This window comes from Pelobates fuscus, chromosome 4 (assembly GCF_036172605.1).
Source record: "Pelobates fuscus isolate aPelFus1 chromosome 4, aPelFus1.pri, whole genome shotgun sequence".
NCBI classification, from domain to species: domain Eukaryota; kingdom Metazoa; phylum Chordata; class Amphibia; order Anura; family Pelobatidae; genus Pelobates; species Pelobates fuscus.
Genome location: NC_086320.1, coordinates 207,428,238 through 207,445,053, shown reverse-complemented (window position 1 = coordinate 207,445,053; position 16,816 = coordinate 207,428,238). Strand labels below are relative to the sequence as shown.

Below are 16,816 nucleotides of genomic sequence, written 5' to 3'. Positions count from 1 at the left end.
AGTGTGCTTATAAGGGTGTTGAAGTGATTTACTTTTGCAGAGGAAAGAGCCAGAGTGATGGAGGGCAGCATAAATTTATAGTGGAGGAAGTCCGGTGCAGAGTGAGACTTTCTACAACAACGTTCAGCAGTTCTGGAACATTTTTTGAGATATCGGGTCAGCTTTGTTTGCCAGGGTTGTAATTGGGGGGGAGGGGTGATAGATGATGGCAATTCTTAAAGGAGTGGGCTTAAATATGCAGACAGTGTGAACTTCATAGGAAGTAAAGAATAGGGCAGGGGGAATAGGTTAAAACTTGAATGGTACATTGCAGGGAGAGAAGGATACCTACACCGCCGCCTTTACAGTTGAATTTTCCTCCCAGCGCAGAAGCCCCACTGGAGGCAAAGAATTGTGCATCAGAGCATGCAACCAGATCCCCTCTGGCTGCCAGGGAAACCATCCATCAGCTACAAAATGAAGAAAACAAAGAGGGTGGCTTAAAAATATATTTGTGTATATTGAGTGTATGTGTCTTGCATTGTGAGTGTGTTTGTGTGTGTACCTGGCAGTGGTTGTATAAGTGTGTGTTTCTGGCGATATGAACGTCAATGCGTATGGCACTGTGTATGGAAATGTGCACATGGTGTGGCATTGTGTATGTTTGTGTGTGCATGCACCTGATAGCATGTGTCTGGCTGTCTGAATCTTTGTTTGTGTCTGTCTGACAGTGTGTATCTGTTTGTTTGACTGTGAGTGTTTCTGTGTGTGTATCCATTAGTGTGCCTGTGAGTTTGGTATCTGTGCTGCTGTCTGGGGACAGTTCACTATTGTCCCTGGGTACAAGGCACACAGGACCTAACTTGTGTCAGTGGGACAGGACCCTGAAATAGGGACTGTCCTGACAAAATCAGAACTGTTGGGAGCCCTGTATAAGGCAGCCCATTAATTAATGTGTTACACTCATGATCATAATAAAAAAAGGTTTCTTTCTCCATAACTTGCAACCAGGATACTATTGAAATACAGTCTTATCAGATGGAATCTCATTTCAGTGTAGTCAGCTCCTTAAAATACGCCTAATAATTATATATTTTTTTTAAAATTGTTAGAAAATTTTACACCTTCATTGCATATCATAGTAAAAAATTTAGTTGAAATCTCCCTATAGTATACCTTTAACATAATAATCGCTAATAAATCTGCTATTCGTGTAACTATCATAGTGATCAGGTGAACAGGAGATTCCTGGCTCCCCCGATTGTAAGAAGTCAAACTATTTTCAAACACTTTGACTTCTTAACCGGGTGTGCCGGGCGATAATCCCTACTTCCAGTACTGCCAGCGGAGAGCCAGGAGCTTCTTTTTTAGCTGAGAACGATTAATTCCCTAAAGAGTGAATTGTTAGGAATTTGAAATGAATCTTAAATGTTTGGCTAAACTAACTACACTGAAAATCTAGCTAACTTGGCCTAAAACTTGAAGTGAATAACCTTGTGTGTCATATATGCTCTCTGACTTGGTCAGCCACTTGGTCTGTCTATCTGTCCTCCTGACTAATGAATTGATTATCTGCCATAATAATGTACATTTCTAGATTTTTTTCCCCACTAACTACAATGAACTATCTTCTTGTGCTGATTCTTGTTTAATAAAAATATTACATCATTTAGGTGCAATGGATGAAAATGGCAGAGCAGACATGGAAGGAGAAGATCTCGGTAATGTGGAAGAGGAAACCGAAGTAGATTCTCCAAATAGTGTCTCCAAAGGGGACCATGAGCAGTCTCTCTCTCCCCCACTGGTATCTATTAACAAAGGTAAGACTAGCATGCACACTGTGCACAGCACATAGGCCTCAATTTAATAAACTTTCCAAATAATTCATGACTGTTAGAATATTTTCCCAAATTATTTTTTTACAAACATTTCCATAGAGTTTGATGGTTACTTCTGTAGATAATCATTTGTTTCTCTAACCGTATTGGATCATTTGGAAGGCTTATTAAGTCAAGGCCACAGTGTTTAGCATCCTTATCATTACTGCCAAAACACATTATGGTGGTCCGCTAGCTGTCAGTAAGGAGCATATCATAACTCTCTGAATGTCTTATGTCTGTAAAAATAAATAGTTAAAGGGACACTATAGTCACCAGAACAACTACAGCTTAAAGGACCACTATAGTGCCAGGAAAACATACTCGTTTTCCTGGCACTATAGTGCCCTGACGGTGCCCCCATCCTCAGGGACCCACTTCCGTCGGGCTCTGGAGAGAGGAAAGGGGTTAACACTTACCTTTCTCCAGCGCCGGGCGGGGAGCTTTCCTCCTCCTCTCCTCCTTCCTCGTGACGTCATCGACTGAATGCGCATGCACGGCAGGAGCCGCACGCGCATTCAGCCGGCCGCATAGGAAAGCATTTACAGTGCTTTCCTATGGACGCTGGCGTCTTCTCACTGTGATTTTCACAGTGAGAAGCACGCGAGCGCCTCTAGCGGCTGTCAATGAGACAGCCACTAGAGGCTCTGGAGGCTGGATTAACCCTCAGTATAAACATAGCAGTTTCTCTGAAACTGCTATGTTTATAAAAAAAAAGGGTTAATCGTAGAGAGACCAGGCACCCAGACCACTTCATTAAGCTGAAGTGGTTTGGGTGCCTAGAGTGGTCCTTTAATGAATTTGTTCTGATGAGTAGAATCATTACCTTCAGGCTTTTTGCTGTAAACACTGTCTTTTCAGAGAAAATGCAGTTTTAACATTACAGCCTAGTGATAACTTCACTGGCCACTCCTTAGATGGCTGTTAGAGATCCTTCCTGGGTCATGGCTGCCTAAAATGCATCCAAACATTCAGTGTCTCCTCCCTCTGCATGCAGACACTGAACTTTCCTCATAGAGATTCATTGATTCAATTCATCTCTATGAGCAGCTGCTGATTGGCCAGGGCTGTGTTTGAATTGGGCTGGCTCTGCCCCTGATTTGCCTCCTTGTCAGTCTCAGCCAATCCTATGGGGATGCATTGTGATTGGATCAGGCCACCACTTCTGATGATGTCACCAGACAGGTTTTGACTATTGACTATTCTGAGTCAAACAGCATGCTGAGCTACAGCTTCAGACTTAAATAAAAGTAAGATTTTGCTATTTTTAGGGAGGCATGAGGGGCCGAGGGGGGCTAGATGGTGGTTTTAACACTATAGGGTCAGGAATACATGTTTGTGTTCCTGACCCTATAGTGATCCTTTAATGGAAATGAAAATCATACGTACCCTAAATTTAGGAAATCTGTTATTATGCCATTAACTTCCAGCTCTCAGGTGTTAGTGGTGGTGGTAAGAATACTAACCATTCAAAAATGATTTGACTACTGACAATAGGGAGATACCAGAGCACTCAAATAACCATAACCACTACACAGCTTAGTGATTATTGTACTTGGAGTGTTCTTTTAAAGTGGTGCTGTCACTTTGCAAGTTTTTTTTTTAAATTAATCCTTTTTCATCACTCCATTCCCTCTCATTTTTATTTTATACATAAGAAAATTAAGGGACTGCTTCAGCATGATTTCTTTCAGTTACCTTTTCAGTTACCAAGATAATTTACTAGTAATCCATTATTTGAAACAATCCCATAGAAGTCAAACTGTGGACACCACGGACAGAGTGGAAACAATAGCAACACCAGATTTTGAGATCTGAGTCAAGGAAGAAAAGATAATAAAACATAAGTGATGAGAGGCATATAACCATTAAGATACACCAAGAAAGGAAAAAAAAATGACAGGGCTGCTTTAAATGCCTGGAATCAACTTAAGCCACTTCAAAATCCCTATATCAGGTCACTTCCTAAATTTCCTTTCAACGCAGCTGTTCCTTACTCTGTATTTTGTATTTATTTTGGCACCAGTATTGAAAAACGCATGTTCAAGGTGTTCTCCCAATAACCTTTTTTTCTGTGTAAGGTTGATAATACTGATCAGACTTTTGCGGAAACATTTATTCTGCTGAACTGCTTTCGCTTTAGAAAAGAAAAAAAAAAAGTGTGAAAGCAGAATTTAGTCCATTTTGGCTCTGCAGAATTTTAGTGCTGAAAGAGATTCGGACAGCCAGAAAAACTGGAAAAAAGGTACATGTGACTGCAGACATGCACAAATGGCTACATTATGGCCTTGCCCAATGGCTGTGCTATTGCAGGCATTTTTGCAATGCCCATTCTTGTTTGCCAAGATTAGATTATTAGATATTGGAATTAAAAAATAATAATAATAATCTATTCCTCTTTTTTTGGTGCCAGGAATAGCACTCCAAATGACATATTAAAATGAGCATGTTCGGGCTTTGTGAGTCGCTTTTTCCGTGATTTTGGCATGTGGCCGTATGGATATTATGCTGAGCTATGCACTGTAAACTGAGCAACCAGTGTTTGTTTGCCTTTCCTAGCAGCACTGAACAATAGAACAAAGGGGAATCTGGTGTATTAAATAAACTATAATTGTATCTGTTACATATAAATCTAGACCTCCCAGGGCTTCAAAAAGTGGCACACAAAGCAGTGGATGTCTTTACAAACTGGCAGCTACTCATTTTTACAATTTACATATTAGGCTATAGCAGCAAACTATTTGGCTCAGCTAGATGTACAGATCAGCTATTTTGTCCTAAAAATTCAATTTTAGGACAAATGTTCTGTAAGATCGACTTGGCATTATTCCAAGTAGCGTTATATTTAATGGTCACTTTAGGTCCCTGCAATGAGAACAGACTTTACGGTAAGTGTACAGCAACTATATACACACAAAACATATATACACACTTTTTGTTTTCTTTACAAACAGTAAGTCAGTAATTTCATGTCGACAATTATATGCTATTATGTGCTCTGATAAGCATAATGTGATTCCATAATGCTATTATACGTGCTGCATGTGTTTCCTTAAAGCAGGGGTAGGCAACCTTCGGCTCTACAGATGTTGTGGACTACATCTCCCTTGATGCTTTGCCAGCAATATGGCTGTAAAAGCATTATGGGAGATGTAGTCCAAAACATCTGTAGAGCCGAAGGTTGCTTACCCCTGCCTTAAAGGAACACTCGACTCCAAAAATGAGTGGAGGGATGGAATCACTATTTTGTAGTTATGCCTCCATTGAAGACATGCATACATACTTTCTTTTTTTTGTGCATGTTGTCATTGGTGGCATATCTAAAAAAATAGCTTGCAAAAGATGCAGTTCTTTTGACTGCATTCGCAATCTTTGCAATCCTTTTTCCCCAGCTTAGACTTTCAGTTTGTCCCTGGAAAATGAGGCTTCTCATTGATTCTTAGACCTGAGATCGCATGTACGGGGGGCAGGGAAGAAGCTGCAGGTAGGACCAGGTACACCAGAGTCGCATAGACATGCTCGCTGCTCAAAGGCTCGCTGCTACTTATTGGTGAAGGCAGGTGCGCTCTAGCAGAGCTAACCGAGCTAATGGAAGGAGAAGGAAATAATCATAGATCTGTAAAACTCCTCACACATGAAACACAGCAAACTGAACGGATCTATGGTTGTGAAGTGGGCCTCTTAAGGGTAATCTACTCCATTTTTGCATTATATCTAATGAAACATTCCATTGTCTTAAACAATGCATATTACTTGTTTCTACATTTGTAATTTGATCTAAGTAAGAGAGCTACAAAGTCAGAGTTAACGGACCACTATAGGCACCCAGACCACTTCAGCTTAATGAAGTGGTCTGGGTGCCAGGTCCACCTAGGATTAACTCTTTCTGCTGTAAACTGAAACTGCTATGTTTACATATGGGTTAATCCAGCCTCTCGTGGCTGTCTCATTGACAGCCGCGAGAGGCGCTTCCGCGCTTCTCACTGTGATTTTCACAGTGAGAAGACGCCAGTGTCCATAGAAAGCATTGAGAATGCTTTCCTATGGACTGACTGAATGTGCGCGTTGCTCTTGCCGCGCATGCGCATTCAGCCGATGACGGCCAAAGGAGGAGGAGAGTCCCCAGCGCCACTCCCGCCCCCCTTCCTCTCCATTTAGCCCGGCGGGAGTGGGACCCTGAGGGTGGGGGCACCCTCAGGGCACTATAGTGCCAGGAAAACAAGTTTTTCTTGGCACTATAGTGGTCCTTTTATGAATTAATTAAGAAGAACCACTGCAGTTCTTAATTTCAGACACATGAAGCCCATAATCAAGCACTTACATGTTGGCACAGAGGTATTGGGAATGCCCATAGCACTTTAGCATATGTAGTATATCCCATTGTACTGTGTTTATTCTTTATTGTCTGATTTCTGGGAACATCAGAAAAAATGGGGGGCTAGCATGCATGTTGTCAGTGACCCTTGTACATATTAAGCAAGGCTGCCATGTCCACTTTTTTTTTTTACAAAGCCCGTCAGACCAGGTCACCAATGATGTCTAATTCTTTCCTGGCAGATAACCCTGCCCCTTCCCTGCCTCCTTTCAGTTTTGGGAGGGATATGGGGGTTGCATTATGGTCACTTGTGGTTCAGTTGAGGCAGTCTTAACCCTGCAATATAAACATTACAGTATTATACATTGCATAACTAAAGGGACAGGGACACTGCACCCACACTACTTCAAAACTGTGGGTACATGGCTATTATAGTAGGTGGGCATTGTTAAGTAAATGTTTACATAAGATTCTAAATTTATTAAAATAATTTTGTTCCATAATGTGATTTGAGAACAAACAAGGGTTTAGGTTTGGATATAGAGCCTGAATTAAAGAGGGGTTTAAGTCAATGTATGAGATAGCAGCCATAATATTTATCATGGGCTGAAGCCCTGGTATTTTTGCAACCTACAAATGCCCCTGTCTTTAAAGAACACTATAGTGTTAGAAATGCAAAACTGTATTCCTAATACTATAGTGTCCCTCCCACCCTTCCCCTTTCCCAGTAGATAAAAGGTTAAAAATAAACTTTTTTTCACTTACTTTTTTCCAGATCTGAGGTCCCTTGGGTTGCTGCATTACTCCTCGCCTCCTCCGGTGTCATGGCGACAGGGGTACCTAATGCGCATGCATGGCGAACATTAGGCCTCCCATAGGAAAGCATTGACTCATTGCTCTCCTTTGAGGATTTGCAATATGCTGGACGTCCTTATGCAAAGCGTGAGGACATCCAGTGTTGTTTCACAGAGTTAAACTCCCTGGGAATCAATGAAGCACCTCTAGTGGTGGTCTGGTCATTACTTATAACTGTCATGAGAGGTAGCCTTTAATTAAAGGATCACTATAGGGTCAGGAACACAAACTTGTATTCCTGACCCTATAGTGCTAAACCCACCATTTGGGTGTCTTGCACCCCCTTAGCCCCCCTATAAAAGATTAAACTTCACCTTATTTCCAGCGCCGCATGGGTCCGCCAGCACTTGCTCCGCCCTCTTTGTGACAGCACCAAAATGGCCGATTTTTAGCCAATCCAATGCTTTCCCATAGGGAAATTTGATTGTTTTGACCTATCAGGACCTCCTCATAGAGATGCATTAAATCAATGCATCTTTATGAGGAAAATTCAACGACTCCATGCAGAGCGTAGGGACGCTGAATGGGAGGGCTGCTTACTGTGCATCCCCGAGCCAGGAAGCCTCTCCAGTGGCCATCTGGGGAGTGGCCACTTGGAGGTGTTCTCTGAAAAGGCAGTGTTTACATGAAAATGACTGAAGGGAGCTGTTATACTCACTAGAACAACTACCTTAAGCTGTAGTTGTTCTGGTGACTATAGTGTCCCTTTAATTAAAATTACTATATCAATAGCAAAATGACAAATATCTCCGTAACTGTGTAAATTATTGCATGTGAATGATGTGCTATAATTCACAGACACAGAAGTCAAAGGTCAGAGGCGGCGAGGAGCGACGAAGAGACCGAGCCTAGTGCCAGGATCGCCAAATACTGTGTCTTCTCCTACTTCAATGATTCCGGTAAGTAGCTGTTAGTTTAAAATTGAAAGTGATAGTTCTATACAAATCCATTCTGAATTCATTTACATAATGATTAACTTATACACAAATAATAAATATGGTGTAGATATGAAAAATGTCACTAAAATCCATAGTGCATGGGTGTCATTTCTATTCTTGGCATGCTGAATACCTTAGTGAATTGGAATCGACCTTTTAGTAAACTTAGTTTTTATGATCTACACTGCTCAGTTTGTGCATATAGGGCTTCTTGCTTTTTTATTTAAATTTCTAGACTCCTCATTCCTTGACTTGTGTGTCTTTCTCTTCATTTTACAAACGAGAAATTGGATGGAAAGATACACACATAAGAACTGGGCCAGCAGAAGACACTGTGCTGCCCTCTCCCCCACTGTCTGCCAAAATTCCACCTTCTGATGTCCTCACTGACTTAACAGTGCATCCATCTTCGGCACTCCAGATGTTTTGGACTACAACTCCAATTATGCTTTGCCAGCATTATGGCTGTAAGAGTTATGGGAGATGTAGTCCACAACATCTGGAGTGCTGAAGGCTGCCTACCCTTGCCCTACATCCTCCAGTAAATCTCTCAATGTCCCCCAATTCATCTCCCCGTGTTCCCCAGTGAATCTCCCTGTCCATGTGTGTATTTACCCATGTCCTCAGTGTATCATGCAACTTACATACAGTCACACACTATTACATACAGATTCTCACACAGACACACAGACACATACACACAATGTTTTTATATTTCAAAGTTGCCTGCTGGGGTCTGGTGTAAGTGAGAGCAGGTCTGTGAATCTAGAGAAGGTACCCAGACTAGTGCCCACTATCCCTACAATGTAAAAGAGCTTTAGATTGTGCTTTTATATTTCTTTCTACATCTCAACTCCACGTTTGTCCCTCTTTCTACTTCCGACTTTAGATCCTATAGGAAACAAGTTTAAGTACTAACATAGGGGTGTTGAGAGAGGACAGAATTCCAAATATGACCTGTAAATACAGATTCTAAAGAAACTGTCCCAGGATATTGGGGTAGTAGGGTGCACAACACATGTTAAGACATGCTTATTCAATGTATATGACTGTACAGGTATTCCTAATGAAAACACATTCTGAAGGTTAGCACATATGCTAAATTACCGCACAAACACACAATTGAACATTATGATAATATCATGGATAATAATGCATTATTACTAAACAATTTGTAATTTGAAGTACATTCATTCATTTTCTTTATTTATGTTAATTATTTTTATTGTACAGCCTACAGGGAAAAAAAATATTGTGCTTTCCAATGAGGCAAGAAAAGAAATGGCCAAATTAGCCAAAGTCACAAAAGATGAAAGGAGAGCACAACTTGATTCTAGACACAAATATTTAATCTCCAAACTGGCTGATGGAATTGGCATTGGTGATAATGAAGTGGAAGAATTTCTTATATCGGATGACAAGGTAAAATCTCAAATATAACACAAATACAACACAATGCAACATCGCCATCTACTGGAACTTCCAATGTAAAGATGTTGGCTTAGGTATTCAATAATGAATCAGTCATATTCTGTGCTGTAAATGCATACTCCTTATTTACACCTTGTGCAGTGGCGTACACACGACCCATGGGGCCCCGGTGTGAAAATTGATCCGTGGGCCCCCTCCCCGCGCTTACTCTCTGACACACACACACACACACTGACACACAAACTAACACACACAGACAGGGGAGAGTGCTCCCTTGCGCGCCCGCTAGCCCGGTGACACCTGGGTCAGCCTCAGGGGGCCCTGATGTGGCCAGCTCCTGGGGCCCCCAGGAGAAGAGGCTGGCCACACTGGCGTACATACCGAGTCGCAGAGTGGCCGGGCCCCCCGGTGGGCCGTGCCCGGTCGCAGCCGCGACCCCTGCGACTGCGGTATGTACGTCACTGACCTTGTGACTTATTTTTTTTACCATCTTTCAGTGCTGCTGCACTCTTAGAAATAGTGGCAGTATTACACATCACATATTTAAGTGTAATACATTTCTTATTGAAATATTATATTATACAGTGTTTCTGAATTTCCAAAGATGCAGCCACATAGTAAAAGTATTAATATAATGAAAGTAATGGACACTATTGAGATTAATTTCCATATTATTATTTTTAATTATTCTACAATGAATATATTAACAAAGTATGGGGTTTTTGAAAGCAATACAATATATACGGTAGCACAAAATGAAAAGGAGATCCCTGTCCATGAACTTACAATCTAGCATGCACATTCTCTTTTACAAATTACTGCATAAAAATACATCATTGAATAAGTACTGCATTTAGTTTTCAACATCTTAATAGAGCTACACAATTTTGAGAACAGTTTAATAGAATCTGTCAAGCTAAGACTCTCGTGAAATAGTCCATGTAGAAGAAGGATGAGTTGTGTAAACTGCAGTCTTAACCTTAAATGGACACTATAGGCACCCAGACCAGTTAATCTCATTAAAGTGGTCTGGGTGGAGCGTCCTTGTCCCCTTAACCCACCAAGAGGCTTAGACTGCCTCTAGTGGCTGTCTGCGAGACAGCCAATAGAGATGCTTCCTGCTCTTTCACGAACTTTGACTCCGTGAATCAATGCTTTCCTATGGGGAAGGTCTGATGTGGCGCTTGCCCTTCAGTGCTGATGTCAGAAGTGAAGGAGATAGAGCCAGAGCTGGAATAAGGTGAGTGTAGAAAGGGTTTTTAACTCTTTATTTGCTGGTGGACTGGGGGAGGGGCGGCACGAGGAACACTCTTATATCAGGAATACAGTTTTGTATTCCTTACACTAAAATGTTTCTTTAATGGGCATAGTTTCAAGGGGTCAGAGAGACCATGCCCACTGGATAGATGGTATTAGTACTTTGAGTGACCGGGCTTAACACTGTATCAATAGATTGGTGAAATGGCAGAGAATAGGCAGTTGCAAGCCTAGATTAAGTAAATACAGACATTATTTTCTTGCCGCTTTAAATTTATCAGCTTTCTCAAATGTAAATTTATGTGAAAATTTTAAAGAAAACAATCACTTTTTAGCTCACTTTAATAAATATTATTTTTTATTATTATTATGATGGAATTAATGATAGAATGTAACTGTCTCTTTTTAGAACAATTTGATATAAATCCTTCAATTACTATCATTATTATTGTTTTTTATATTCAATGTTACTAGAGTTTAAAGACATTTAAAATGCAATGTGTGTTATTATATATACTTTATGTTAATAATATTAACACTATAATTTATGTTTTTGTTCTGTTTTTGTTCTGTTTTTGTTACAGTTCAACTTAATAGCAGATTTCTTTGCTGCAAATGGATCAAAAAAGCTAATTTTCTTTTACCAAGAAGTTGCCCAGGTATGCATATATTACTTTAAATAAACATTTTATAATAAGTTTGCCAATGTTGTTGTTATATCTGCCTGTAGATTTTTAATGATGCCAATTACCTTTGTATTCCAGCCAAATAAGAAAAATGTTTCCATGTTGGCAGATGGGGCTAACTTAAACACATCCTATTCAGCTTTACAGAAGAAGCTATTTATCACGATGGGCTCCACTGAGGTACGTCATATCATCAAATACACAAAGACATTTAGGTTTATTTTCTTAAGTTTTGCCATTTCCACCATTTTAAGATTATTCACAGAATAATTTAGTTGTTCTAATCATTCATTGCAAGCATTTTCATGCAAACACTGCCTTTTCAGATAAAAGGCAGTGTTTACATTGCTCCCCAGGGACACCTCCAGTTGCCACTCCTCAGATGGCCACTGTAGGTGGTTCCTGGGACAGTGCTGCACAGTAGGTACCACTGAATTTTTCTCATAGAGATGCATTGTTTTAGCTGCTCTCATAAATATTTATAAACGAACAAATATAAACTCTCCAACCTAATGGATAAAGTACTAATTTATCTACATATGTTTTTCTTTAGTGTCTGACAGGTACTTGCCTTTTTTTCCTGAGGACCACAGAAAAGGCAATCAGTACTTCCAACATTTCCCAAGTGAGTGTCAAGTTATGTGATGTCTCTAATTATGAACTTAACTTTCAAACATTTTTTTTTTGGTCGTATATGCATGGCATACAGATGAGATAAAATATAAATTGACAGTTAACAGTTGCAATAACAAACGAGCATACAGATTATACTTCATTATTGAATTACAAAAATAAAAGAAGTGGTTATGATATAATCTAAATAAAGCATATTACAATAAAAATGCGGTACAATATGCAAACTGTATGGAGACATTCCCACTCCTTATAAATGAGATAAAAGTAACAGAATCACTGGCTGTAGCCTAGTACTTAGATAAGGAGATAGCATCCACTGAGTTTCTAGTTATTGATATGTTTTGGAACGAATACATCAACTGACAGATTAGTTAGTCCAATTGTAAACATCATATTAACTATGCTTATAAATTCGGTTTAATGCTAGAATTGTATCGCGTTTAAAATGGACTTGTGGCTATTGCATGTTAACTCAACCCAGATTAACACCCCCTAACCAAGGGGGTCACGGGAGGAAATGATGCATCAAAATGCATCTTTGCCTGTGTAGCCAAAAATCCTTGCACCGGCCCTGATTGTGCTGATACAAATGTACCAGTAGATTATCACTCAGAATGATGATGCTAATGCACAGAGACTTCTGAAATATTTGAAAGGGTGAGTATAGAGATATTGATATAGACATGATTATAGGGAGGAGATACTGCTATAGAGATGAGTACAGAAAGAAGGCATTGCTAAATATATGAGTACTGAGAGGAGATATTGTTTGGAGTTCTGTACAGAGAGAATTAATTACGATAGAGATGAGTACATCCACACATATTAGTATATTGATGTCTACAGAAAAGTGCATTGCTACTTAGAATAGTACAGGTGGGGCTGATATACAAATAATTGTAGGTGATATTGTTATAGAAATGAGTATACTGAGAAAATAGTAGAGATTAGAACAGAGAGAAGATATTGCTGTAGACATGAGTACAGAGAGTATGCCTTGAAGAGTATGGGGGGCACTGGTGTGTAAATAATTCTAGAAAAGACCCTGATGTAAGAAGACCAAAAGTGACATCACGATATGATTGTATACATGTGCTCATCTAGTCCAGTTTCCTCTAATGGAAATGTTGTTGAATTAATAACATACTTTTGTGATAAAGAAGGTTTTTTGTTTTTTTTTAAATGAGCATCTTAAAAAGGTTTCATAAAATAAAGTGGGCAACTATTTTTGGAATTGGACCTTTAAAATTACTCTATCATTCTTATCAGGACAGTTAATGTGAAAAGGAAAGGAAGCCTATAGATTAGTATATGTTTGAGAATGGAATTCAGGTGATTACACAGAAGATCTATGTATGTCTTGCATCCTCTGTAATCTGCCTCAAGGGCAAAGTCTTCAGAAGAAAATGGCTCTGGATAAAATCAAATCTGCTTATTTATACATTAGCTAGTCATCAGGCTAGAACAATGTTAAGATAGAATTATCAGCCAAGTACAATGAAACACTGACGTCTTGCACATAACAGAGTTTTCAAATGATCGGTTGTTAACTTTTATTTGGAACTTTAGACACACTGTTATGCTTTTCACTGTCTCTAGTTACTGTTCATTTGGTTACTAGGCACTTAGCTCATCACATTAATCCATTCAGTAACTGTTTTGCAATACTGAAAAGCAAATGCCTAAATACTGAAAGATTAAAGTCAATGTGAGAACTGACTCCATTGTTAATTCTACACACTTAACTTGAATTGAATGCAAGCAATGATTTATTGTATCACCTTGAGGAGTGACACATTGATTTAGCTTAAAATACAATACACGGTCGTTTGCTCTTTTATCCGTAGCTGCTCAGATACTTCCTTCGTGACATTTTTGCTTGTAACATGAGCTTTTCGTATTCTGTTTGTCTGTTGCAGGAGGTAAACTTCAGTATGTTTGAGTGTACAAATGGCAACATTCTCCAGGGTCTGGAAATCCTATTCGCTAGTATCTTGGTGCCATCACTTAAATGCCAAGAGGTAAGTCCTGTGAATACACTGGTGTTATTTGTTGGGTCTTCTTAAAGCTGACTTTAAAGCTCACTAACACTGTGGTTCTAGAAGATTGTTCATGCTATAAGGCCTTCATTTCAACCTAATAAAGTGTAAATACACACTGAAGCCCTTCACAAATATCTTCCACTTTAAAGGTGATTTGACAAGAGATACTGTATATGAAAATGGTAAACGGGCTCATTGGGTAAAAACACAGAAAAAAATTATTAAATAAATGATTAATTAGCTAAATAAAAGTTGCTTACTTAACAATCTCTACATTCCTGACTTCCTGGATTAAGCCTTTATCAAAACTCAGAGACTGGTGGATAGCGAGAAATTAAAGAAGCAAAAGAGATTGAGGGAAGTATGGGATGCACAAACATATAATGGGTTTTTGCCTATTATTATTATTATATTTATATAGCGCCAACATATTCCGTAGCGCTTTAAAATTACAATTATATTCTTACACCAGCTCTAGGCTTGGAGTAGAAATGAACACACTGATAGATGTTTATAACAGGCGAAGATGTTTGATTTCTGTGGCCACTGAGTTTTACTGCAGCCATCAAAAGGATATCAAAATGACAGGATCGGGACAGAAATAATCCAAGATAGGTCCAAACACGTCTGACATAAAGATGGCAGCTAGGCAGGAACAAAGCGAATCTTGAGTTCTAATTCGCTTAGAGAACAATGAAGAAGACACGGAGTTATAAAAAGATGTTCAAATGGAATATCAAGAACTAGATTTTAGTGTTACAGAGGATAAGGAGTGTGTACAGTAAAGAAACAGAGGGAGCAAGATTAAATTGATAACTAAAATCAAATGTCAGTAGCTTTTAGCTAATAAAATACGCCATTAACTCAAAAGGGACAATTCTTTTATATTATTAATATCGTACCAGAACCTCACTGTAAATGGATGGGTCCTTTTTTCTCTAAACTGAAGTCAGTTTTGTTGCTAACTACTATAATGCTGTGTCTATGGTATTTATGTTGTAGTCAGCTCCATGCAATCGCCAACAGATGGTGCTATTGGAATGTTACAAGATTATTATAACAAACTGATGGCATGTACATCTTTATTTTAGATAATGTAAGATATCAATATCCTCGCCTCAGTTTGCAATGCAATGCCCTTATTAATGGATTGTAGACCTATTCTATAACTTGAGATATAGAAAATAGGTTGTTATGGTTTTATTCTACATTCATAAGCATTAAGCTGGTGACACTCTGTGTGTGTCTAACTTATTTCTACTTTCCAAATATGGCCACCTTATAAATAGACAAATTAGAACTCTACAGTGTCAGGAACACAAACATGCACTCCTAACACTAAAGTGTTAAATAAACTATTTAGCTATCCCGGCCCCCACAGGTCGCTTTGAAAAGGTTTTAAATTTACCATTTCTCCAACGCTGCGCTGACCTCGCCGTGGCAGGTCCTGCCTCTGTGGCTGAGATCATCAAAGACCTCAATGATGTACTCTCTTCGAGAGTACAACAGTGACATTGGCAAGGCCAGGAGCAGAAGAGCAACCACCGGACGAAGATGTCAGCACCCGAGAGATACAGGTTAAAGTTAGAAGAGACCACCTTTCCATGTTCCCCCCTGAAACTGTACGACTAATGGTAGACACAACATGTTTTTCTAGCCCTTACCCTGCCACAAAATAGTTTTATTGAAACAAAAATATTTATAGTACATTTATATTGATATACTATAAATATAGTGATAATTCAAAACGAGTGAACGCTATAATTATGTTCTGCGACTTAGATAAAGTTAGAGAACCAAAAAGTTATTAGAGTGCGATATAAAATAAATATATAAACACATAAAATAAAACAGTTTTTGTAACCTGAGAAAATATGATATTATATTTCAAGACAAATATGAAAATGAATACAAACAAAGCATAGTATATTCTGTTTTTAAAGTGTGCTGTAGATGTTATGATGCCAGGAATGCCCTGGTGCCCCGCTGTTGTAAGGAGTTACACCGTTTTAGAATATTTGATGTCCCCGCTCCCCACCTCCACTGTTGCTCAGTAAGTGCAGGAAGCTGTTCACTGAGCTATACCCAGTGGTGCAGGCCATAGCTCATTGCCTGAGAGTGATAAGCTGATACTCTCGGCCAATGAGTTCGCCCATCATTGAGCTCTGGCTCACACTGAGCATGAATTGAGTTGGGGAGTGACGTGTGAACAATTTGTTTACACATAGCGTGTGTGCATTAAATAACCGACTCAATAAAATGTCATTTTCATACTTAGAATTGGGGAGCTGTGAAGGAGGGTGTGGAGAACCTGCAAATTCAAGAGTTTTTAGACTCCCTGGATAAATTTGTGGCAACGTTATCATCGGCAAGGAACAATCTGGAAGGAAAAATTGAACTTAAGAAAGTTGACATAGGAAATTTCCTTGACAACATGAATGATCCTTCAGATTTTATAAATGCAGGTTAGTAACTGATTGAAGTGATGTAAAAGTAACAAATCTTTGCAGCCTCAGATAGGTCTCGGCACTGATCACAATATATGGGAGAGATTGACTTCAGAGATTTCCAATTTTACTTCAAACTTCAAACTCATATAAATATAAAATAATGTTACTAACTTTTTATTGAGATGTCAGTCAGTTTATTTCTAGCAAACACTCCATTTTGGACAAGTGGGTTTAGGCCTAAAGCAAAGTCTAACAGCAAAATGTATGATGATGAATAGATAACGGAATTATGTGACACTTGGAATGTACTCATATATTTTACTGAAACGTATTCTCTTCTTGTTTCCATG

At 39.1% G+C, this 16,816-nt stretch overlaps 1 protein-coding gene across 1 annotated transcript in view; it reads left to right on the top strand.

Annotated features, from left to right (window-relative positions):
* Positions 1 to 16,816, top strand: part of LOC134608770 (dynein axonemal heavy chain 5-like) — a 315,738-nt gene that overhangs the window by 1,830 nt on the left and 297,092 nt on the right. Inside the window, exons 2-9 of the mRNA XM_063451865.1 lie at positions 1,653 to 1,799; positions 7,825 to 7,925; positions 9,198 to 9,386; positions 11,237 to 11,311; positions 11,417 to 11,518; positions 11,892 to 11,963; positions 13,894 to 13,995; positions 16,295 to 16,481. Of these exons, the coding sequence (XP_063307935.1) occupies positions 1,658 to 1,799; positions 7,825 to 7,925; positions 9,198 to 9,386; positions 11,237 to 11,311; positions 11,417 to 11,518; positions 11,892 to 11,963; positions 13,894 to 13,995; positions 16,295 to 16,481 (970 nt within the window). The 5' untranslated portion in view covers positions 1,653 to 1,657. The remainder of the gene's footprint in view (positions 1 to 1,652; positions 1,800 to 7,824; positions 7,926 to 9,197; positions 9,387 to 11,236; positions 11,312 to 11,416; positions 11,519 to 11,891; positions 11,964 to 13,893; positions 13,996 to 16,294; positions 16,482 to 16,816) is intronic.